This window comes from Equus quagga, chromosome 17 (genome assembly GCF_021613505.1).
Source record: "Equus quagga isolate Etosha38 chromosome 17, UCLA_HA_Equagga_1.0, whole genome shotgun sequence".
NCBI lineage: Eukaryota > Metazoa > Chordata > Mammalia > Perissodactyla > Equidae > Equus > Equus quagga.
In genome coordinates, this window is record NC_060283.1 from 3,294,353 (window position 1) to 3,317,389 (window position 23,037).

General features: G+C 60.9%; 1 protein-coding gene across 7 annotated transcripts in view; it reads right to left on the reverse strand.

Annotated features, from left to right (window-relative positions):
• Nucleotides 1-786: 786 nt before the first annotated feature.
• The window catches only part of ANO1 (anoctamin 1), a 166,076-nt gene continuing 143,825 nt past the window's right edge, over nt 787-23,037 (reverse strand). For all 7 annotated transcript variants that reach the window (XM_046643436.1, XM_046643440.1, XM_046643437.1 and 4 more), the window contains 9 exons: nt 22,771-22,882; nt 21,590-21,647; nt 19,825-19,925; nt 18,995-19,140; nt 16,291-16,443; nt 10,650-10,702; nt 8,546-8,730; nt 4,124-4,229; nt 787-2,418 (listed from right to left, as the gene is read on the reverse strand). In XM_046643436.1, the coding sequence (XP_046499392.1) occupies nt 2,176-2,418; nt 4,124-4,229; nt 8,546-8,730; nt 10,650-10,702; nt 16,291-16,443; nt 18,995-19,140; nt 19,825-19,925; nt 21,590-21,647; nt 22,771-22,882 (1,157 nt within the window). In that variant the 3' untranslated portion in view covers nt 787-2,175. The remainder of the gene's footprint in view (nt 2,419-4,123; nt 4,230-8,545; nt 8,731-10,649; nt 10,703-16,290; nt 16,444-18,994; nt 19,141-19,824; nt 19,926-21,589; nt 21,648-22,770; nt 22,883-23,037) is intronic.

The window sequence follows — 23,037 nt, forward strand, 5'->3', positions numbered from 1 at the left end:
GTGAGCGAGCCGAGCCAAGGCCGCGGGGCCAGAGGCTCCTGAGATGCGGCCGGCTCACGGGGCTGTGCTCTCTGCCGACGTTCGAATGTGGAAAATACCCTTTCTTACATGGAATAACGCTGATCATAGGTGGTGGCTTCAAAAAAGCGTCCCCACTTGTCCAGAAGAAAACACTGGCCACCCCAGGATGGTCCCCAAAAGGTTTGGGGGAAATCGTTAGGTGCATGAAATCCTACAACTGCTCTGTTGGGGTGGGGGGACTGGGGGTTGGGACTTGGGGACCGCGGGAGACTGAGGGAAAGGGGTGACCACAACTCCCAACCCAACAACACACACATGTGTACACGCAAGCACAGGCAGACACACACACACGGACATGTGTGCACACACAAGCACATGCACACAAGACGCAAGTACATGCCCACACAGACACGAGCACACACATATGGACACATACACACATACATACATGCACAGGCATGCACACACATGTGTGCACACACACGCACACACTTATAGACAAATGAGGTCCCAGGAACCTCTAGAACCATTCCCGCATCTGGCACTAAAGGAGACGGCCGCCTAAGTCCGTCCCGCGTCCGTGGCTCCCCCACGGGCGGGGGGACCGCCTTCTCGGCCCCTCGCGCTTCCTGGGTGGAGGCCACGCGGTCAGCGTTCGAGGCCAGAAAGTGCTGTGTGTCCAGATTTATCTAGATGCCTGCTCAGCCGCATCCTCTGAGGATTTGTGTGCATTCGCTTCCAAAAAGAATGGTTTCCATCAAAGGATGTTTGGTAATCACCTAATTTTTAATACAATATTTATATACAAAAACTCCATTTCAAACTATTTACTGTACAAAAGAAAACAGAAGCATCAGATCGCATGATTTTAGCAAATAAGGAAAATCTACGACACCTCTGGGCTTCAGTCACAGTTGGCGGCTTACGGGAAAGTCGGCGTCACGCCAACCGCACGTCTGAGACAGACGCGCCGTTCTCTTGCCTCCCTTTGGTGACACGTTTCTTTTTATGTGTCCCTTGGTGCTTGAGAAATTTCAGAGAATCGGTTAGTAGAACGGCGGCAAATTTAGATTACTCATGTCATCTACGAGACTGGTCTTTACAAGCTTTGCAAATAATAATTGTCCAACAGTAACATTCCTGTAAGTAAAAATACAGATAAGTGTTACCAAAATAGAAAGCTTTATTAATAAACATCTTTGGTAGTAACAGTATTTTAAATTCCTCTCAATGATATTTGGTTAACTAAGAAAATAAACTCCTTCCACCTTAAAGCTACAGGAAAAAACCCCCTCAAATCCACCATAGAATTGATTCACCAAAAACCCCCAATAAATATCCTAGAGCTTCAGTGTTCCCCGGGCGCCTGAAGCCTTCTTGACACCCTCATGCCGTCTCTAGAAATGCCTCCGAGGCTCTCTGTCGCTGCCTGTGTTCCTCTCATCCTGGGTTTGTCCCACAAGGACTAGGTCGAGGTCAGCTGACAGTGGGGACCCCAAAGATGCTGGTCATTTGCACATTCAGGGCCACCTGCATCCCCTCATTCTCCGAGAGTAAATGCTAAGCGCCCAGCCCCCTGAGTGGACAGGGCCGGGGCACCTCTCTTTCCAACGAGGGTGTCTCGGTTTCTGAACCGACAGAAGGAAAAGGGGGTGAAAAGTCATCTCGCTTTTCTGACCCAGAGGCAGGTGACGCCTTTTGGAACCGGCACCGACATCATTTATTCCTTATCGGTTTCTCCGTCTCCCTCGGGTGTCACCCGAGCTTTCGCCCAATGCCTTGGACTCCCATCCACCTGCGCCTCTCTTAAGGCATCGGGGGGACTGAAGAAGATTTCTGGAAGCTTCTGTTCACCGTCCACCGCACGGGAGACCCGAGGTCTCCAAGAATCGTTCCTGCGGAGCCCCCGACATTCACTGCATGTCATCACCCTGCCCCTGCAATCGTGATTAACCTCGAAGACTAAAGATAAAAAAAATTCCCTGCATAATGGTTTTGTGCAAAAACAAGGAGGAAAAAAGAGACAGAAAAATGTTGTCCTATCAGAATGTGGTCTTCCCTGTTTGCAGCAAACACAGGAGCCACCAGGGCCGGGGGAGGCGAGAAGCCGCCCGCCCGGGAGAGGGTGCCCGTCGCTGGGGCCGCCGGGGGCCGCTACAGGGCGCCCCCGGGGTACTCGGCGCTGTCCGGGCAGGCTTTGGGGTTGTGGTTGTTGCACGGCTCATCTTTCTTCCGATCCTTCTCCATCCACGTGTCCAGCAGCTGCTGCTTGCCCTGCTCCTCCCGCATGAACAGCTCCACCATCAGCACCTTCTCCTTGTGGATCTGCTGGCTGATGTCCTTGGGGATGTCTGGGATGACCCAGTCCACAAAGTCGCTCATGAACATGACCAGGTTCTGCAAGGAGAGTCAGCGTGTGGGGGTGCGAAGGAGGACCCTGGAGATGCTCCTCACCTCTACCTGCACCCCACCTGGCGGCACCTCACCCCGTCACCCGGCCCTGGGACCTCAGGCACATCCTCTGAGCTCCCCGGGCCTCCGTTTCCTGGAAGGAATAAACGAGGCAGGACCCCACCCAGCGGGCCCTCCGGAAACGTTTGCTGACTTCCTTGAAAGACTCTGAGCTCAGTAAATAGGAAAAGTCGGAAGGATTCTCGATCCCTTGGCTGGGAGGCTGGAGAAATGATCCGATCGGTCACGCATCACCAAATATAACGAGTCTTAAGGCTTGAAGGAAAATAGCTAAAATAGGAATCGTACAGAAACGGAGGGAACCGAAACTGTCTGCTGGTTCTGCAGGCCCCTCTGCAGTTTGCAAGGCCCCCCCCCCCAAGGGTCACCCTGAGCGTCTGCCCCTCACTGCAGAGATGCTGGTGCACAGTACGCAAATGAGTTGGTTTTTATAGAAAAAACGAAATCTCTTTGCTTTTTAGACTTCTGTCCAGGGATCAATTGTTAGCACGTCTGGCTGAGTCAGTTGCCTTGTCATGGACGGTGCCGGGGCCCCCAGATGCCCCTTCCTTGTTGGCACTCCCAGCCCCCGGCTGTGGCCGGTGTTGGCTGCGAATGCTCACAGATGTCCCCTCCCCAGAGAACTGCTCCCTCCCGTCTGTCTCCCTCTTCCCGGCCTGCGCAGCCCACAGCCAATGACCAGCCAACACGGGCTGACCAGACGGGCTCTCTTGCCTCAAGCTGGGATTCATGCTCTGGAGCTCCCCGTGGGATGAGGTACGGCTATCTCCAGCTGGGATCCTTCCTTGCTGAGCTCCCTCCCCTGTCTGGGGGCCTCCCTCAATGACCCACTTGTGCAGAATCCTTGTCTCAGGCTCTGCTTCTGGGGAACCTGGCCCCAGACACTTGTTCTGACTGCAGAGTGTTACGGAAAGCTGACAGAGGAGGCAGCGGGGCCTCAGGGTGTGGAAGTCCTGTTTGAAGCCACACTGTGTGTAAGGGGCAGAGCCAGAGCTTGAACCCCCTTCTTGAGATTCCAGGTGCTAGGGGGACACATGTGAATGGGACCTTGGCAGGGCCCAGGTGGCTATGGGTGCCTTCCCATCTCTGGGACCTCAGCCTCTGCGTGCACCAGCTGGCTCTCTGTCTGGGGTCCTGTCCACTGGGAATCACCCTGGCTTCAGCGTTAGCCCACTCCCCTCCCCAGAGTCTGGGCCGGGCGGGGCTGGGCCCCTGGAGCTCACTGCCCTCCTGTCTGTACTGGCCCTGTCCATGGGGGCGGGGGGACATCTGCTGCACAGAGATAGCGAGAGACCGAGGGGAGAGACCGAGGTGGGGGGGGTCTCCCTTCCTTCGTGTCTCCTTCAATGAGACCACTCACACTGAGCTGAACCTGCCTTCTCTCCAGATCAGTCCAGACGCTTCCACCAGTGCTGGCCCGGCCCCCCCTGCCTTCCCTGTATTCCTGAGGGTCTCCTGGGACCTGTCTCTGGACAGGGCCTGGTCCCCCTCCTTGGGGGTCCCTTCTGGGGTCTCCAGGCCCCCGAACCCCAGACGCCGGCCAGCTCCTGCCTTCCTGAGCCTGTTCTGGGCCCAGAGTGCCTCCCCAGGATCTTGGTTCCCGAGCCCGACACAGACAGGCCCTGCGCACCTGGAAGACGATGACGAAGGCCAGCCGTGCTGCCAGGACGGCCCAGAAGTCCTTCGAGATGTCGTACTTATGCTCCGACCATGGGGGCTCCCGGTAGTCTTTGTACCTGCCAAAGAGCCGGCAGTGAGGGCGGGTCTCTGAGGAGAAGCCGGGGTTCTGGCCGGCCCCGTGGAGCTCGGGAGAGAGGGTCAGGGCAGCCCGAGCCGGATCCCACGCCGCCACCTCCAGGAAGCCTGCCCTCCCTGGGGAGGACGCCCCAGCCCAGCCCACTTGCACAGCCAGCCAGCCTTGCTCCATGTTGGGAGGAGGCTGGGACCCACCGGGGGCTGGGCAGGGCCCAAGGGGCTTTGTGGGAAATGCAGACACTAGACAGGTGGCTCTGGGACCGTCTGGTCCAGGGTTCCAGTGGAAGCCTTTTTCCAAAGTGAAATTGCACTTGATGCCCCAGTAGGTCCCCCAGAGCCAGTGGGGACCCCCGGGTTGCAGGGGGGTGGGGTTCCCCAAGCCTGGGCCCCCCTCACCCCAACCCAACCCCATCGTTCACACAACTCCAGGCTGGGTTCCACGAAACACAGTTTGAAAACCACCTCTCCCTCTTTTCCAGGAAACTACTGGAAAAAAGCTAAACATCTTAGCAGAGTTGCTGGTGTGGGTGTGGTTGGGGCCCTCGGGTGACTGTCCCCAGGCCCGCCCTGCCCCGGGTGCTCTGGGGCCCTGTCCTCTCCTCCAGCTGCGGCCTCTGGGCGCCTCCCTTCTGTCCCTACGTGACACGAGCCCACCTGCTCCAGAGTCATCACCTGGGGACGCGGCCCAGGGCCTTCCTGCTCGGAGATGAGCTCGGTCACCCCTCGCCCCTGGTCCCGCCACTGTGCCCCGTCCCGTGGAGCAGGGTCTTTGCTCCGTCTGTCCACTACCGGAGTGACGGGCCCTCCCGTGCTCAGGGAGTGCCATGTCCTTTTCCAGAGGCCCGGAGACGTCCAGTCTGGGGGGGGGGGTGCAGCATGGGGGCGACAATCCGGGGTCCTGTCTCCACCGAGGCCCCCCGACTGCTCCCCGAATCTGGGCGGGGGGAACACGTCCGCCCGGGCGTGGCCTTCCCGGGGCTGCTCCCATGCTGTGCTGTGTGTTGGAAAAGCTTCCCCACAGCCGGCAGGGAAAGCCTGTTTCTAGACGTGGGGCCGCAGGTGCGCCCCTGCTGGTCCCTGAAGAGCTGAGGGCCAGCCCAGAGCCCAGGAGAGGAGGCGCCCGGCCCTGGGGGCCAGACCCAGAACCAGCGGCCGCCTCGCTGGGTGTCTCTGCACGATCACTTGGCCTCTCTGGGCCTCTGTTTGGCCTTCTCTCACTGAGCCACAGCACAAGCATTTATTAAGCAGCTACTACATGCTAGGTCCCGTTTCAGGGTTGAAGATTCAGCAGGGGAACACGACAGATGGGGCCCCCCACCCACGGAGGTTTATGTCCAGAGGGAGCTGCAGGGGAGTCTCTGAGGAGCCATTCAGTGCTCAGCTGCCAACCCCAGAGATAAGATCGGGCCTGAACACACACTCTGGTGCCAGCTGCCGAGTGACACAGAAGTTGTACAACCTGCTCTCCAATGGGAACAGGGAGCCCTCGTTCTCCCAGTGTCAGAAGCCACACACACTTGTTCCTCCCTCTTTCTATACTCAAGGCCAGCCACCCTGGGATGCCGGGAAACGTGTTTGGGTCACCTGGCAAACTCCTATGCATGCCTCAAAGCCCACTTGTAGACCTGTCCAGAGGCCACCTCCTGCCACCTGTGCTGACCTCCGCCAGAGATGATATTATTTTCTCCCTTGCTTAGCTCTCAGCCTTTTCCCTTACTGAGCCTGCCAGCTCCCCAGGGGGAAAGATAATGCCCTCTCTGGGGGTGGCTGGGAGCATTAAATGAGACAATGCCTGTTTCCGCACAGGAGTAAATGGTACCAGCAGCGACCACAGCTCTCAGCTCTGCCGCCTCTCCCACACCGGCCGCCCGAGGCTGGGCTGGGCGCTGTTCCCCCCGACTGCCAACTCCTCTGGGTGGCGGCCTGACATGGGTGCGGCCAGCGGAGGTGTGGGGCTCGCAGCACCTGTGGCACACGATGCTGGCCAAGGGTGGGGCAGGGCCGGGCTAAACCCGAACCCTGGGGAGCAGAGGGGTCTGGCCCCCAGTCTTCCATCTCTAGGGGGTTAAAGCAACCAGACACTTAAAAACGGGGTCTCTGCCCTGTCTCTGTGGCCTCTCCCCGTGTGGCCAGGACACCCCGACGGATGCCTGGGATGGGGGGGCTGCTTTCTTAACCAGGGCCTGCAGCTCGATGGCCCGTGTCCTCCTGAAAACCGGAGTTCACCCTAGAGACATCAACACCGACATGGCGGAGAGAATTTCTAGTAAAATCACTCTTCCTGTAAAATTTGCTTTTAGTTAGAGGTCCAGCTTGAGTGTGTTCTTGGCGTGGAACGTTCACACATGCAGAGAAGGCGTTGGTGCCACCCGACCCGCGCAGAGCCGGGCCCGAGGCTGGGGGGCAGGTCCCGCCCGCAGCACGAGCCTGTGCAAGGACGGGGACGGGGGCCTCTCAGTCCCTTCCCTGGACGTCCCTCCCCAGCGCTGTGTCCTCCCCGAGGGGACCACGCAGAGGGTCGGGGCAGATCACTCCAGGCCTTTCCCGGGATGCACGTGCCCACTTATGTGTGCGCGGGACCGCGTGGGGGGCGGGATTCTGGAAGCCGTGTTGTGTCCGAGTCTGGCGGGGTCGCCTGCCCTCCCCATGGCAGACCTGCTCCACCTCGTCCCCCCTTCCCGCTGCTACACCAGGTCCCAGAGGAGGGGTTGCCCCCGCCCGGAGCCGGCACACACACAGGGCATCCTGAAATTGTCCTTCAGTCACTCAGGCCCCCTGGGAACATCTGCCACGGGGCCGCCAGCAGTGGCACCCACGCGGGGTGGGTCGGCTGGCCTTTTCCAACGACCCAGGTGGTTCTGTGTTTCCGTCTTTCGGGCCTGTTTTTTTTTTTCTGCTGCAGCCACAAGCCGCTTCTTGTTGCTGTCACCTCCCTGCACCCCGGCAGTGTCCTCCACTCCCTGATGCTCAGCCGAGGGGGACGGAGACGCAGAATTAAGCTCAGCAGAATATGTGCCGAGTCAGAGCAGACAGGCTGGAGGACAGCCTGCCCTGTGCGGAAAGGGGCCCGCTTCGTGGCACGGGCTTTGTGACGCGTATTTGGGCCCCTGCGGCCTCTGTGTTCTGAGTCTCTGCCGGCTGGAGACAGTTCAGACCGTCCACGGTGGCTCAGCAGGCTGCGATCACACCGTCTCTCGATCCTGCTTCCCTGCTCTCAGCCTCACTGCAAAGCCAGAGGTCAATCGTGCAACAGTCCTCTGTGTGCTGGCCCTGGGATGTCGTGCCCCTGCCTGCTCCTTCTGTCTCATCGCCCCCCTCGTCTCCTGCTATACTTCGTGCTCCAGGAGGACAGAGCTGGCTACGGGCACCACCCTCAGAGTCTCAGCTCTCTGCTCCTCCCCCTGGAAGGTCCCCCACTGCCTCCACCCTTCATCTGGGCTTCTGGCTCCTAGCACCCCTTTAGACTGACCTGTTTAGGCTTTTGTCGCCCCCCCTGCATCGAGGACCCCGGACGGCAGGGACATGCCACCCGCTCCCGAGTCCCCAGCCCCCAGCCCAGGCTGGCACGTGGAGGCTGCACAGCCAGCACAGCCAGGCCCGGCTCTGCCTCGCACTCCCCTGTCCTTGTTCTCGCCTCCCTCTTTCCCGGGGCCTTCCTGCGTGTCTGGCCAGCTGAAGGGGTCCTGCAGGTTTGACTATCTCCGCTATCTGTCGCTTTTGCCTGCCCAGCATCCAGCATCCCTTCTTTGAGTCACAGCACTTCAGTTTTCCTTGGGAGCCCCCCAGTTCTCTATGACCCCATACCCTGGCACATGACCGAGGCCTAGACAGTAAGAGCCCCCCACCCCTGGCAATGGCGATTAGTTCACAGATGGGCCTGTGATGCAAGCAGGCCAGTGAGACTCGATCCTGGGATTTTTCTGATTACTGGGAAAGAGAAATTCTTCTCACCGGGACTCCTGAGCAGAGAGGCTATAAAGCTGCCGAGGGATCCCTTCTGCCTGCCAGAAAACGACGCCAACATGGAGGAATGCAAAGTTGGGAGGCAGTGCCAGAGTGGGGCCTGATGGCAAACTGTAGCCCCTGGATCCAGCCACGCCTGAAGCTATCCTGGACTTCTTAGTTAAAGGAACTAATAAATCACCTCCTACGCCCACCCCAGGAATCTTTTCTTTTCCTTGAAGGAAGGTCGCGCTGTTCCGTGACTTGGTCCTGAAAGAATCCTGGCTCCAACTGGAGTTTTTCCAGAAACACACCCAACGTGGCTCTTCCAAGAGAGAAGCCGAGAGAGCGGTACCTGCAGATCTGCACCTCGTAGCCCAGGTCCAGGGGGTCGTTGGGGGCCGTGCCGTTCTGGAAGTCGCTGACGTTGAAGGAGGAGAGGGTGTGGTTGACGAAGCCGTGCATGGTCCCGTCCTCACTGTACATGTAGAGGTACACCAGGCGGGGGATGAAGTCGGATGTGAAAGAGATCACGAAGGCCTGGGACAGGGGACAGCGGGGTCAGCACGGACCCCCAGCTGGGCAGCAGAGGGAGACATGCCCCCCCATGAGCCACGGCGGCGATGGCCCTGGGGCCTGGCCATGTGACACTCTGCCCACAAGTTGACAAATGTGACCACGTGGCCTCGGCACATTGAGTGAACAAATGAAGGGCTGAGGGCACTCCTGTCTGCCCCTCCGCAGCCGGGGGAGGGGGCCCAGGGCTGAGAACGGGACGCCTGTGATGGCAAGGCATGGGGACGAAAGCTGGCCGCCTCTCACTGGCTGTGTGCCCTTGGATAAGTTACCTAACTTCTCTGTGCCTCCACTTTGTTCTTGTCAGACAGGAATAACATCATCCACCTTGCGTGAAACCTCGCCTTCCTGGCTTGTTTGAAAAAGGAGGAGGCACGGAGGGGAAGGTGCTTTGTAAACTGTCAAGGTCTGACCCAGCTCATCCTATTCCAGAGCCGCCCCTGGGAGCAGGGCAGGGTGATGCCGGTATCAGAGCCTCATGGCCTGGGGTGAAGCCCAGCTCTGCCTCTTTCTGGCTGTGTGATCTCAGGCAAGTTGCCTGACCTCTCTGTGCTTCGGTTGTCTCACCTCTGTAACAACCCTCTGCCTTCGAGGGCTGTGTGTGCCCTAGTGGATGGGTGCACTGAAAGAGCTTAGAAGAATCCGGAACATTCCGGACGCTCTATAAATGCTAGCTGCCATTATTATGGTTGCTGTTGGTGGTTCTCGCGAGATGTCCGGCTGGTTCCCAGCTGCTGACAGCACCCTGTGCTCCAGACGGGCCACACCTCAGCGTTTCCGGCACCCCCGCCCCCAGCCAAAGCACGCCCTCCTGCCTCGGAGCCCTGCGCTCGCTTGCTGGGACGGGATAAGGAGCCGTCGCTGTCCCGTGCTCGCGCTCTGCCCACGGCTTCCCTTGGATGAGGGTTCAAGGCCTCAACCCGGGGGGAGTGGGTGGTTGGCAGGGCTGCCCGCAAGCCGGGAGAGCAGTGTCCGCGGGTCCCTTCCGGCTGAGCATCACTTCCGGTGCTGTGGGGACCGAGTCCCAGGGCCTCGCTGTGACCCTGACCCAGCATCCGGGCCGTTCAGCCAAATGACTGACTGTCTGCTCTGGGGAGCCCCACCACCCCACATGCAAGCTTCTGGGGGCTCCGTCCAGCTTGGGCAGTGGGTGGCGGGGCGAGGGTCACCAGGTGGTGGCACCGCGGATGCTCTGGGGCTCCTGGGGTTCACATGCCCGGGATTCAGCCCTGGGCTTTGAAGCACGTGTGGGGGACAGCCGGACAGAGCTAACTAAACCCAGGGGGATCCAGGCCCCGGCAGACTCAGGCAGACCTGGACCAGAGGCCACCAGGGAGCCTGAGGGCTGGTCCGCTGTGACCGAGGGGGCAGGATGCTCGCAGCCTGCAGGCCTGGTGGTAGGAGAGGCCGGGGGGGGGGGTGTGGCACAGTGTGTCAGGACGGGATGCGAGACGCAGGGGAGGGGGACCCTGGGGGAGAGCACTGTGCTCAGTGAGCTGTGTGTGTGTGTGTGCATGTGTGTGCGTGTGCACATGTGTGGTTTCTCCTCTTCTCTCCAGGTTTCAGCATTTTCCAACCCTTTAGAGCAGGCATGCATTTCAGGTAAAGGGGAAAGACTATTGGAAAAGAGCAGAATGACAGCCAATGAGGAATCTCTCTGTCTCGTATATTCTCAGGACCCTGGGGAGAGAGTGGACTCAGGGGTCAAGGTGGGCACGGTGGGGAAGTCTGCTCAAGGCTGCAGAAAAAGGTCCAGAAGAATTCGTTACTCCCACCCAGAACTCGCCTGCCCCCTCGACACCTGGGGTCACATGGGGTGGAGGCAGAGACGCCCCCAGCTCCCCGGAGGGGCTCCAGGCGGCAGAGGCCCCGACGTCACTTACGTTGATGATGACGGCCAGCTTCCCGACGCCTCTGAGGATGTTGTACCAGATTCCTGAGGGGAGGAGAGAGGCAGAGTTTAGGGACCCCCGCACCTGGCTCTCAGAAACTCCGGCCGGGGGCCTGGCGAGCGCCGGGTTGGCGCCTTCTGGGGCCCGGTCAGAGGCGTGGGGATGCAGAGTCCTTGAGTGGGGGGTCCGGGGGAGCCTGGCTGACGACAGAGCCCGCGGCTTGGGCCGGCTCATCAGCTGTTTGTAAGCAAATTGTAGTCTCTAAGAGGTGCCTAAAAACAGCTGGTCCCCAAGTGCTTCTGAGCCATCTCCACGGACTTGTTTGTTTTACTAACTGGCTCAGACGAAGTCTTTTTGCTAGAGAGACAAAGATTCCGTTTGGGCACCGCTCCTGCCCACGTGGCAGGCACTGGACTGGTGCTCTGCTGCTAGGGTAACTATGCAGGGACACACCAGAGGTGGTGCCGGGGCCGCCGAGCGAAGCCAGGGCCCCCCCGCCTCCAGGCATGATGATTTGACAGCCGTGCGGTACAAACCGCTTCCCGTCTGGACGCCTCCTTGTTTCCGTCACCCAGGGCGCAGCTCGCACCCAGTCACAGGGACCACCACTCGGCACCCGGGAAACGCACGCTCCCCCGCTGGCCTCCCCAGCAGAGCCCGAGAAGGACACGCCTCCTCCGAGGGCCCAGAGCGGGCCCTGCTTGTTAGGGCGTCGATGCTGTGCCTCCTGGAAAGGGGCCTGGCGCCCCCTGCCCGACCACTACCCCCACCCTGAACTCGCCTAGGGGGCCAGACACATGGCAGGGGCGGCGTTGGGTTGGGAGGCCAGTCCAGGCGCTCTTCCTCCCCGCCCCGAACCAGATCCCTGATGGGCGATGACAGACAGCACCCGTCTCAGAAAGGGCGGGAGCGGAAGGACTGGGTGTCGCTGTCATTAGGGAAGAATGTGGCAGATGGGGTTTGTCTCCCCAGGGCGGAGATGGCGCAAGACCAGGGAGAGCTACCCATGGGCGTTTCTGCCGAGCTGCGGGCACCTCCAAGGCCCATTTTGGGGGTGATGCTGTCAACTGCAAAGACAGTGGGAGTGCAGCCCCTTGTGGCCCAGGAGCTAGAAGCCACAGGCTCCGATGCAGCCCCCGAGGTCAAAGGGTGAAGTGTCCAGATCTGTTGCTCCCCAGCCCCAGCCGATGACCATTCCGGGACAGCCGGCATGTGGTGGCTTTCTGCCAGGCTGGGCGGGAAGCGGGGATCGCCTTCTTGGGTCCTGTTGGAGCCCTGGCGCCAGGCGAGCTACGACCTAACCCGAGACGGGACGTTTGTCGTGGTGCTGTCCCGTCTTCCCCACTGGAGCGGGTGTCTCAATTTACTTTCCTGCCAGAAGTGGTGGCAGGAATAGTCATGTGGCTCTGCATGGCCTCGGGGCACGGTCGGTCCACCCCATCCCATCCGTCTCCCCGGAAGGAAGGAAGCACACGGGGTGCAAGTGAGCGGAAGATGGCATGACCGGTGGTCACACATCTGACTGTCCTGCCCAGATGCTCACGGCTGCGTGTCGTGGGGGCTGGGAGCCCTTTCCTAGACTCCAAGCTCCCAGGGCGGGGCTGTGAACTGCACGCCCTTGTGTCTCTCCTGGGCCCAGCACAGTGCCTGGCACACAGGGCTTGGCACTGCTGGGTAAATGTTTGCTGAGTGACTGCATGAGAGTAGAAAGCCTTTCCCACCAGACTCTCGATGCCAGAGCAGAGGTTGCAAAACGGCGGCCCGCGAGCCACAACCATGTGCTTGGGTGTTCTGTGGGGTGTGCCCACTACTTAAAAGGTGTTGATGGACGTTTACAAATCAGGATGATGTATTTTTTAAAATCTCGACTTGCCACTTCTGAGCGAGCCTCAGGCCTGGTCACAGCGGGCTGGCACATCTCGGGGACAAGAGCTGGCGGTGGCACCCCGTTCTGCCGGGCCGTGTAGGCAGCTCTGTTCTCCGCCCCGTGGGGCCTCCCTTTACCCACTTAGAGAAACACTCATCAAACCCAGGTCCCCACTAAAGTGGGGTGACAAACACTCAAGGAAGACGGGAACGGGCGTGTTGCCCTGCGGCCGGGAGGGCATTCCTCCTCCTTCTGATCATCCCCTTGTTAACGCGGCCCGCCCGGCCCTGTGGGGTCTGAGTTTGCGACCTCTGACTTGGGTGGGGTGCGGTGAGCCCCGGCAGGTCGAAGCCTCAGGCAGGGGGCTCCCGCGGGAGGCGGCGTCTGAGCTCGGCACGAAGAGACGGTCTGGGGTCGGCCCAATGGGCCGGGCGAGGGGACGACGGGACACAGGAGTGACAAGGCTGGGAGACGGGCTGGGCCAAGGAGAGCCTCCCAGAGCCCAGAGCTGAGCCTGTCTTGCAGGCGCTGTGATGCCTATACGTCCAGGCCGACGGTCCTCTGCGTGGTCCCCAAACCAGAGTCATGGGCACGGGTTTACAAAATGCAAACCCAGGACGCCAGCCTCTGCCCCGGGATGAGCCTCTCTTGGAGCTGCAACCCTCCAGGGTGAGAATAACGCTCTGACCATCTCTGGGCGCAGTGGGCTGCTGTTCTCTGGGCAGAGTGTCTGGGCTTCATTTACAAAAAGCTTGCAGGGGGAGCTGCCTTCTTCTGTGAGGTGCCTCTGCCGTCCAGGGGACCCACGTCCAAGAACCCCACAGGGCGGCTCCTCGTCGTGCTGCCCACGTACAGGCCCAGGAGCCGGTCCAGCAGAGGCTCTGGAGGCGCCGAGCTTGTGAGCAGGAAGCGGATTAGCTCAGTGTCAAAGGTCAGAGCTGGGAAGCTGGAGGCGGTTCCGAGGCCTGGGTCCGCGCCGTGACTCGCCACGCCGCCCTCTCCGTGGCCAGGCAGGGGCATCAAGGCGCCTGTGCTTTGTGGCAGAGCTTCCCCAGCCACCCCCCGCGCTGTGGGTCCAGGTCATGGGGGCCACTGGGGCCCTCTGCCCCCTCGGGCCGTGCACGGATCACAGGAAGAATACAAAAGCCTCTTCAAGGAAAAGTTACAGTCCAAGGAGCCATAAACAAACCCGTGAAAGGAGGATAGATTATGTCTCCAACCAACCACACAGGAACCAGGAAGCCAGCTGCTGACCCGTAAGAACCGGGGAAAAAAAATGAGGAGCTGTGAGTGAGTGAAAACCCTGGAGACACGGGTCCCAGCATTGCTAAGTCGTGGGAAAGACAGAGCCGGGGAGGTGGGCGTGGTGCCCCGTTTCCCCTGGTGGGTTTGCGAGTTTTCCGAGGCTGCCGGAGGGACATCCTAAACCAGGGCTTTGCCAAGCGGAGGACGCCAAAGCAAACACACGCCCGCAGAGGACTCGCCCGGGGCCTCCGGGCGCCTGAGAATCAGGCCTTTGTCAGGAGCGAGCCACGGGGAGGCCACGCTCTTTTCTTTCCTGCCCTGGGCACGGGGCTCCAGAATTCCAGGGCTGTGCTGGGAGCGCCTGGCACTCCGCCCCGGCCGCCCTCGCAAGGCCTCGGCAGGCAGCGGAAGCTTTTCAGGGCAAACCCTCTCCTCCAGGAGGCATGTGTGTGTGTGTGGGGGGGGGGGGGTCGCACCTGGAGGGGCCCAAGGCTTCAGGTCTCGGGTTCCAGCTCAGCTCTGTTGACCAGCTGACCTCAGCCTCCCCATCTGGAAAGTGTGACCAAGGATGTGCCCAAGCATCCTCGGGAGGCTCCTGGGGGCACCCGACGGCAGAAAGCCCCGGAAAGAGTTCACTATGGACCCCGATCTCCAGCGTGTCTTCACGGCAGGGTGTGCTGTGCTTACGGACCCTGGGGCCCATCCCCTGGAGCTCCACAGGGGGCCCGCGAGTACCATCCGAGGCCTGGATCCAGCCTGGCCTGTGTGTGGACAGCCCAGAGCCGAGAGTGGCTGTCTACGTTTTTAAGCGCGAAATGAAAAAAGCGTGAGAAACAGCCTTTCCGTGAGAATGGCTGCTCCAAGCCTCGAGCATGCGGCCTCCTGGTCCACAACGATGAACGTTCACTGTCGGCCTTCACGGAAACCGCGCTGAGCTCTGAGCCGGCGCGTCAGCAGACCCACTGCCGGCCTCCGGGACGGAGGGCTGTGGCTGAGGGGCAAGGCTGGCTCCACCGCCCCCCGATGAGGCAAATCAGGGCAAGGAGGCCGGTTAGTTCCAGGGCTTTTAAAGCCTTTTAAATCATAAAGGAAACCCTACAGAGGGCGTGAGCTTGCTGAGTCCTCACTGACCCTGTCAGGGTCACCCAGCTAGGAGGCGATGGATGCACCCGGCACAGATGCTGGGTGCAGGCAAACCAGGTGAAATCACCGCCATCCGGTTGGAATCGTGAAAACGGTAATTCCGTCCAGTTCCACCCAAGAGGCCGCACCGCGTAAGGGAAGCCAGAGTCCACGTGGTCTCTGAGGCGGATGGCGGAGAGCTGGCCGCCGGGGGCCGAGGTGCGGACGGTGGCAGGGCCGCCGACAACGGAAGAGAGAGCACGGCCGGGGACCGCAGAGCCCGAGACGGGCGAGCCAACGCCAAGGGCTGGAGAAGCTCCTGGAAGCACTGACGAGGCCCCCACATTTTTGCAACCTGATGTTTGGGCCACAAAAGCACAACGTGCAGACGTCCCGCCAGGCTGGCGTGCAATCCTCATTTCGTGAAATGACAGAATCCCCAGCATGTGCTTCCAGCTTTGTTTATTCCCAGAACTAGCACCTCTGGGTTCCAACCGAACTGTGTTAGATCGGAGATGAATGAATACATTCTTGTAATCTTCCGTCTCATTTCAAGATAAAGTCCCAGAAAAGACTTCTTCGTTTTCATTTTGAAAACTGGGTCCCGGTTTGAGCTGATTCCCTTTAAGATGGGATGGGCATCGTTCTTGTAGGTGTGCTCGAGGCGCCGCCCACTTGGTCTCCCCACATTCCTGACCGTTCCCAGACAGACGGGCGCCCACATTAAATACCCCTGGCGACAGGGAGCTCACCACCCCACAAAGAAGTCTGCTCTGGTTTTGATAGCTCTGTTAGGAAGCTGATCCTTATCTGACATTGAAAGGACCACGCCCAGCCCCTGCTCCACGTGCATGAGACACCCCTTGTGGGTGGTGTGGGGTTAAGAGGCCTGGCTGCTCTCCGCCAGATCTCGACGGGCAAGGCTCTTCCTTCGTCAGCGGAAGGGGCTCCCTCCTTCCTTCCTGTGAGCATCACGTGAGTGGATGATGCACTGTGCAGGAAGGCACCTGCAAACACAGCAGCCCCCCTGGTCTGGCTCTGTGCTCCGGGGCCACACAAACGTCCAGGGCGGGAGTGGGCATTGAGGACCCGTCGAGAGGAATGCAGCTCGTGGGCTTCCTGGAGCAGCAATTGCTGAGACACTCCCTCTTCCCAAATGTCCTCTGTGCCCGATACGTCTTAGGACCTCAGGGGCTGGGGTGGGGGGTTAAGGCGCCCTGGGGTCTCGCATCACCCCCACCCGAGCCCCTGAGTCTCACCCAGGGGAGGGGCAGCAAGGAGCCCTTGGGGACGCTGTGCCTGACGCCACTTTGCCGGCTCTGCCTCCAGCTTCTGGGGAACAGGAGCCCTTCCCCAAGCCCGGCACGTGCTCGGAACCCGCTCCCGAGGGCCACTCACCGATGTCCTTGGCTCTGACGGCCACCGGCCTGCGGAGCTCGGTGACAAACTTTTTGGCGTCTAGGCGGATCTCGATGATGTTATTCAGCAGGGCGAACAGCGGGGCCAGGGGAAAGGAGGCGACGAACAGGGTGACAAAGCCAAACTGAATGACTGCAAAGAGAGCGGAGGCCGAGGTCAGCACGCGCCGTCCCTCGTCCCACGCGCCCAGGAGCTGAACGACCCCGGGTCTGGCAGGCGGCCCCTGCCTCCGACGCGCTCACCTGCACCTGCGTATGCAAGACTTTTGGGGTACACCCAGTGCGACCCCGGGTGACCCTGGGTGACCTCAGATGACCCTTGGCTGGGGGAGGATGCTAAATCTTGCTCTGTCCTCAATGTAGACTCTTGAATAACGAGCATGTACTTACTTACAAGTCTAATCTTAAAAACTCATCAATAATGGGAAAAAAGACCCTGTGAGCAGAAGGGCCAGCCTCAGTCATCTTGCGTCGCGGCTGGGACGAGCCCTGAGTGGGGCCCTAGGGTTTCCATCAGCCAGAGGTGCCCGGGCCCTAGGGGCCTGCGTCTCTGTGAGCCCCCAGCGTCCCCTTCCATTGGGCCTCGGGGAGCCGGGTGGGGACCCTCTGTCCGGACAGTCTCGCCTCTCGCTCTGGCTCAGGATCCTCAGCAGCAGCCCGGCTCTGGGGTGTCTCCGGCCCCCAAAGCTGCAGCCAGCTCGGGGCCGGCTCCGGGAGGGGTCAGGGAAGGGCTGCTGAGCGGAACGGAGCGGGGAGGCTGGTTCAGGAACTGTACGGCGGGAGCCCGTCCAAGGGCGCTCGGTGCCAGGCGGTAAACAAGGAAGCTGGCAGAATGTCACCCTGTGTCTGGTGGCCTGAGTGTGGCCATTGTTAGTGGCGGGTGGGGCTCTGGGCCAGCCCTCGTTGAGGGGCTGTGTCGCTGCCTTGCTTGCCCCGTGGGGGGCTCCACGGGGTGCTTTTGTGGACGCTGGGCCCCTTACAGGCTCTGGAGGTGACAGAGGCCCTCGGATAGGACAGGCTCGGGGCGGGGGCTCTGAGGGTGTGGGGTCAGGGGCTGCTGAGGCCCAAGGCTGTGGGTCGCCGATCCCCAGTGACGCCGCCCCCTCTTGCACGGACAGCCGAGGAGGGAACGGAAGCTGGGCCTTTTCTTCCAGTCCAGCGGCCCCTGAGGGCTCCGGGGGCCCGGCCGGAGTTGGCCCTTGAGGAGAAGATGGCCGTGGTTTGGCGACACGAAAGCCAGCAGGGCGCACGGGGCGGGCTGCTCCCTGGGTGGGCAGGAGGCACCTATCCCGGGAATTTAATTTCATCAAAGCCGAGAGGGATACGGGACACGGGATAGAAATTAAAACCTGGGGAGACGACCGCCAGTCTCTTAGCCAACCATAGGCTGCTTCTCTTGGTGTCTCTCCTCCCGCAGGGTCAGGGGTCACAGGCAGGGGAGGCCCTCCTCCCGGGTCCCACTGCTGAGTGTAGACAGCCCAGCCGGGGAGGGAGCAGGCCCACGGGGGCCCACGGGGTCTGGGGAGCTGCCCGCCCGCCTCTGGTTCGGCTCAGAATTTACTCCAGGAGAAAACAGAGAGTGTCACTGGAGCACAACGCCGCCTCCATTTTTTTTAAAGTCTCAAGGTTCTTGTCCTCCTGAGTCAGTCTGCTTCCTGCACAACCGTCTGGGGAGCTGGGAGCCTCTTATGTGGACCCACTCGGCCAACGGAAGGAGGACAGGGAAGCGCTCGTGAGGCAATTAAACAGAAATGCTTGCACAGCCCCGGGTCACCCGGCCCCCCACCTCACCCCCGCAGCGGCCCCGGGCCGCGGTGGCCCAGGTGTGTGTTAAAAAAGCAGAGGCCCGCTTGTCACCCTGCACGGACCAGGGATGGGCCTGAGAACCTGCATTTTAACCAGCTGCCCACGTGCCGGGGGCACGCCACTCTGAGAACCCCCCTCCCTGAGTCTTCCCGACCTCCCTCACTCATCCATTCAGGTAGAGAACACATATTGGGCGCCCACTGTATACTTGGACCAGTTCTAGGCACAGGGGGTACTGCAGTGAAGAGCAAAAAAACCCCCAAAACAAAAAACAAAAGATTCTGCTCTCACAGAGCTTCGATTCTACTGGGAGAGGCAGACGGGAAAGGGACGGTGAGGACTGAAGGTGTCAGCTGGCGACGGGAACATAAAGCTGGGGAGGGACAGAGGTCAGGCCTGTGCAGGGGAGGGGCTGCCCCTTTTAAACACTGCTCAGGGAGACCCCTCTGGTGGGGGACAATTGGAGCAAGGGAGAAGAAGGAAGGGAGAGAGTGAGCCACATGCGTGTTAGGGGGAAAGCATTCCAGGTGGGGCACAGCCTGTGCAAAGGCCCTGTGGCAGGCGTGAGCTCTGCATGTTTGGGTAAAGTGCAGCCAGAGCAGAGGGAGGCAGGGAGAGACAGGAGATAGGGTGGCTGCTGTGTAGGCCACCCCTGGCCTTTTCCCATCTCTCCTTGCCCCACCCCTGAGAGTTATATGCCACCTTTGTGCATTCTCCTGTCCCAGTGACACAATTGCGGGTGACAAGCCTCAATCCCTGGGTGCCTACGGAGAGCCTGCTCCGTGCAACGGACCGCAGCCAGCCCACAGGCGCCAAGCCGGCCTGTTTCCACCCCGCCCGCCCCTGGGGCCCAGGTTCTCTCCGCTGCCGCTACTCACTCATCTCCATGTACTCGGGGGTCAGGCCCGCGAAGGGCTCCAGGGTGTAGTCCACCTCGTAGCGCTGCTTCCTCTTCACGTACTCGTCGTGGTCGGGGGGGCTCCGGTGCCGCAGCCGCAGCGAGCGGATCAACTTCTTCATTTTCCTGCAAGGAGCGGGACGTGCGCTCAGCTTGGGGTCCGAGAAGGCGGGTTCTGGGGGCTGGCGTCCGACCCCTCCAAGCTGTCTTTCTGATTCTCTGAGCCGCCGTGTGTCTCAGATCCTGACCTAACTCGTTGGCGGCGACTTCTCCACGGCGATGGCCTTTGCCCTTTCTCCCACTGGCAGGGGGCGAGGGTCATCGCTCTATTTGTGACATAAGGAAACGGAGGTGCAGGGAGAGTGAAGTGCTGCCTTAAACCCCCAGGGAGGGCCCCGCGGGTGTCAGGGGTCCGGCAGAGCATGGAAAATAGTCCAGCACGTGCCCGACTCTGGAGGGCCGGCTGCCTTGTGGAGGGGACGGGATGGGAGTCTCAAAGGGCACAAGGCAAGAGCCTCCGGGTCCTCCATCAGCCAACCCCGGGGAGCCAGCAGGTCTGGGGGCGCCCGTCGGTACCCCACATCCTCCCCCAGTTGGGGAGGAGGGGGTCCTCTCGACATCCACCCTCTCCTCATCCACTGTGGGGCGGCTATTGCCCCGTCTTCCCCTCTGTCCTCACCACCTCCCTGTTCCCGGTGCCCCCATCCTGGTCCGGGCCCCACATCACTTGTCACCCAGACCACCGTCAGAGCCGCCAGGCACCCACGGCCCAGCCTCCTCCGCTCCGCCGCGAGGCCGGATGCTACTCACGGGATGCCGATCTCAAACAGGTTGTTCTGGATCAGCTGCTTGCCCAGCATGATGATGCTGAGCTGGATGCAGAGCTCCATCAGGCAGCCCCCCGGGGCGCACTGCGGGACAGAGGGCAGGGGCGTCAGACCCCGGCCGAGCCACCTCGGACGCCTGGAGGGATGACCGCAGCCCCCAGGGAGGGTTGTGGGATGAACTGTGTCCTCTGTGTCCTAACCCCGGGAGCCTCAGAATGTGACCTCATTGGGAAACAGGGTCTTTGCAGATGTGACCAAGTGAAACGAGGTCACACTGGAGTGGGGTGGGCCCTGATCCAGGGACTGGTGTCCTTGGAAGAGTGAGAAAATCCAGGAGCCACAGAGGGAAGAAGGTGAAGTGGAGACAAGGCAGAGACAGGAGAGAGGCCCGCAAGCAGCACTGGAAAGCTGGGAGAGAGGCCGGGAAGGACCCCCCCCTAGAACTTGGGGGGAGGGCATCCTTGCTCAGCCTGGACTCTGGACTTCCGGCCTCCAGAACAGCCAGAGAAGAAACTTCCATTGTTTCCAGGCCCCGGGTCTATGGCATTGTGTTGCCGCCGCCCCAGGAAGCTGACACACCTGGCCCACAGGCTGTCGGGGTGGGACCGAGGCTCGGAGAGGGGAGCACACTGCCGGGGAGGGGCAGTGGCCGGGCTGGATTTCCTCCTCCCCTGGGGCCGCGGCAGGCTGGGCCCGTGCAGGGGAAGCCACGTGGTGAGGCAGCCTGATGCCCCCGTCCTCAGCGGGCTTGTGCTGCGTCAGGCCAGGAGTCGGGCAGGCAGGTGATGGGCAAAAAGCTTAATTCCCCCGAGTGAAGGGAAATAAAGGGGACCCTGGTGACCCCCTGGGCACAGCGGACGCCTCTCTGAGTCCCAAGCAAAAATATATGCTGGAGAGCCATCATTTCATAAAAAATAGGGATGTCCTTTGTTTTATTCTCTTCTTCAAAGTCATTTTCCCAACTTCTCCAACCATTCAAGAATTTGACAGGACATCATCTAAGTAAAGGACGTGTCACGTAATCTGGGGGCACGTTATGGGCTTTTCACAAACATCCGATACCGTGGATGCGGCCCACGTCTTGGGATGTTCAGGGCCTGGTACTCAGGTGGTTGAACCTTTAGGTTGTGCCCCAGGCAGCCAGATCACCCTGTACCTGACGCCCACCTCACTCCTCCCTACTCTGTTTCGCAGGGTCGTTATCAGGAAGACCCACCGCCCTATTTTCCAATAAGCTGAATTACTCTGGGAGTTGGAAATGCCAACCGGTTCTACCGAGGCCTGAACCGCTGACAGGCCCTGAAGCCTCCTATCGGTCTGATGGAGATATTCGAACAAGTCAGGGGGCCAGGACCCCGCGGCAGAAGGCGGCTGGCTCGCTAACCAGACCCGCAGCGGCCGGAATCGCTGAGCAGAAGCCAAAGGTCACCAGCGTTGTGTTTGGAAGGAGAGAGACGGGCATTTCAAAGTTAAAGCCAAAAAACGTAGCTGAGTTCTGCTTTTTCCCCATGAATTCATCTTAACCAAAGAGAAAAAAACATTAAAGGTCTTACAGAAAAAGAAAAAAAAAAAATCGGTGTAACTGTCTGAACAGAAACGAGGGCAGAACAGGCCCCCCCCCAGGAGGGAGCAGGCCGTCGCTGCTGCTCCGTAGGCAACGTGCCCCGTAGCTTCTCCCAAGTTTGCTGTTGGACCAAATCGGGGAGCGAATGGAAGGGGCCCCAGGAAACGGGCGCCACCTCACTTACCTCTTCCATCCGGAAAGAGCGGAAAATGTACACGTAGTCGCCGGGGCGGCCCACAAATCTGCAACGATGGGGGGCAGTCAGAAAGGAGGGACCCGGCTTGGGGACACCCCGAGGGGCTGTGCTTCCGAAGGCGGGGCCGCGAGTGGACGGCAGGCTTCTCCCCGCCCCTTGCCGGTGAGACACCCACCACAGGGGTTTGCTGTTGGTGGGATCCCCAACCCACAGAGGGGTGGGACAAGGCAGCTTCATCAGGCACCCACGAGGCTGAAGGGCAGCCGGAGGGGAGGGGGCCAGGAGGGGACACAGGCAAAGCTGCCCAGGTGCAGACCGTGCCACCTGCCACTGCCGGGTCACAAGAGGGGACCTCGGACAGGCTGGGGTGGGGTGGCCCCCCTCTCAGCTTCCTGTGGGATGTGCGGGGTCGGGGGACCCTCTGAGAGCCTGCTGTGTTGTCATGGATGCTCTGGGCGGGCCCGGGAGCCTGTGGCCCGGCTCTGGGACCCTGGGGAGGGAGGGTGGCAGTGGCACTGGTAAACCACGGTGCTGAGGAAGGAGACCTGGGGAGGGGTTCTGAGACCAGACCTGCCAGCCCCTGGAAGGAGGGGTGCTGGGGAGGCTCGGTGCGTGGGCTAGAGGCCCCTCCAAGCTCAGGACAGCTCCAGAGGGTGAAGGCGCGGGGGGCCACCCTGCCACCAGCTTGGAACAGCCAGCTGGCCCGTGGCTGCACTTCTTACACCTTCTCCTGTGGTCCTCGCCCCTCTGAGTCCTCCCGACCCACTGTGGGGGCATCTGGAGCCCAGCGCCTTGGGGTCTGCTGCCCGGGGTTCCCACTGCCTGGGGTCCCCACTGTCCAGAGTCCCCATTGCCTGAGGCCCCTGCTGGCCAGCATCCCTGCTGATCAGGGTCCCCACTACTGGGGGAGGTCCCTGCTGCTTGGGGTCTCTGATGTTTGGGGTACCCACTGTCTGGGATCTCCACTGTCCAGGGTCCCTGCCACCCAGGGTCCCCACGCCTGGCACCCCAGCAGGAGCAGAGCCTCTCCCAGAACTCTGTGGCCGTGGGACCCAGACTGCCCGCTCTGCCCTGGGCTCAGGTGCCCCCTGTGCCCAGGGGGTGGGGGAGGGGAGCCTCCAACTGGACCGGGAAAAGCAGCGAGTTCCAGCCACTGAAGGAGTCCCTACCGGCCTTTGAAGAAAGCCACGTAAAAGATGGGGGTGTAGGAATTCACAAACTTCAGCAGGAAAGCCTTGAAGATCAGCCTCTCCTCGAAGCTCTTCTCCGTCTTTGGAACCTCTGGAGGGAGAGAGATGCACGCTGCTGAGCGGCCGTCACAGTCCAGGCCGACCGCTGCCCTGAAGGCTCAGAGAGGGGAAGGGACCAGCCTGAGGTCCCACAGCAGGGCCACGTGAGTCAGGGCTGCTAGGCCCGGGGCCACAGATAACGCGGCC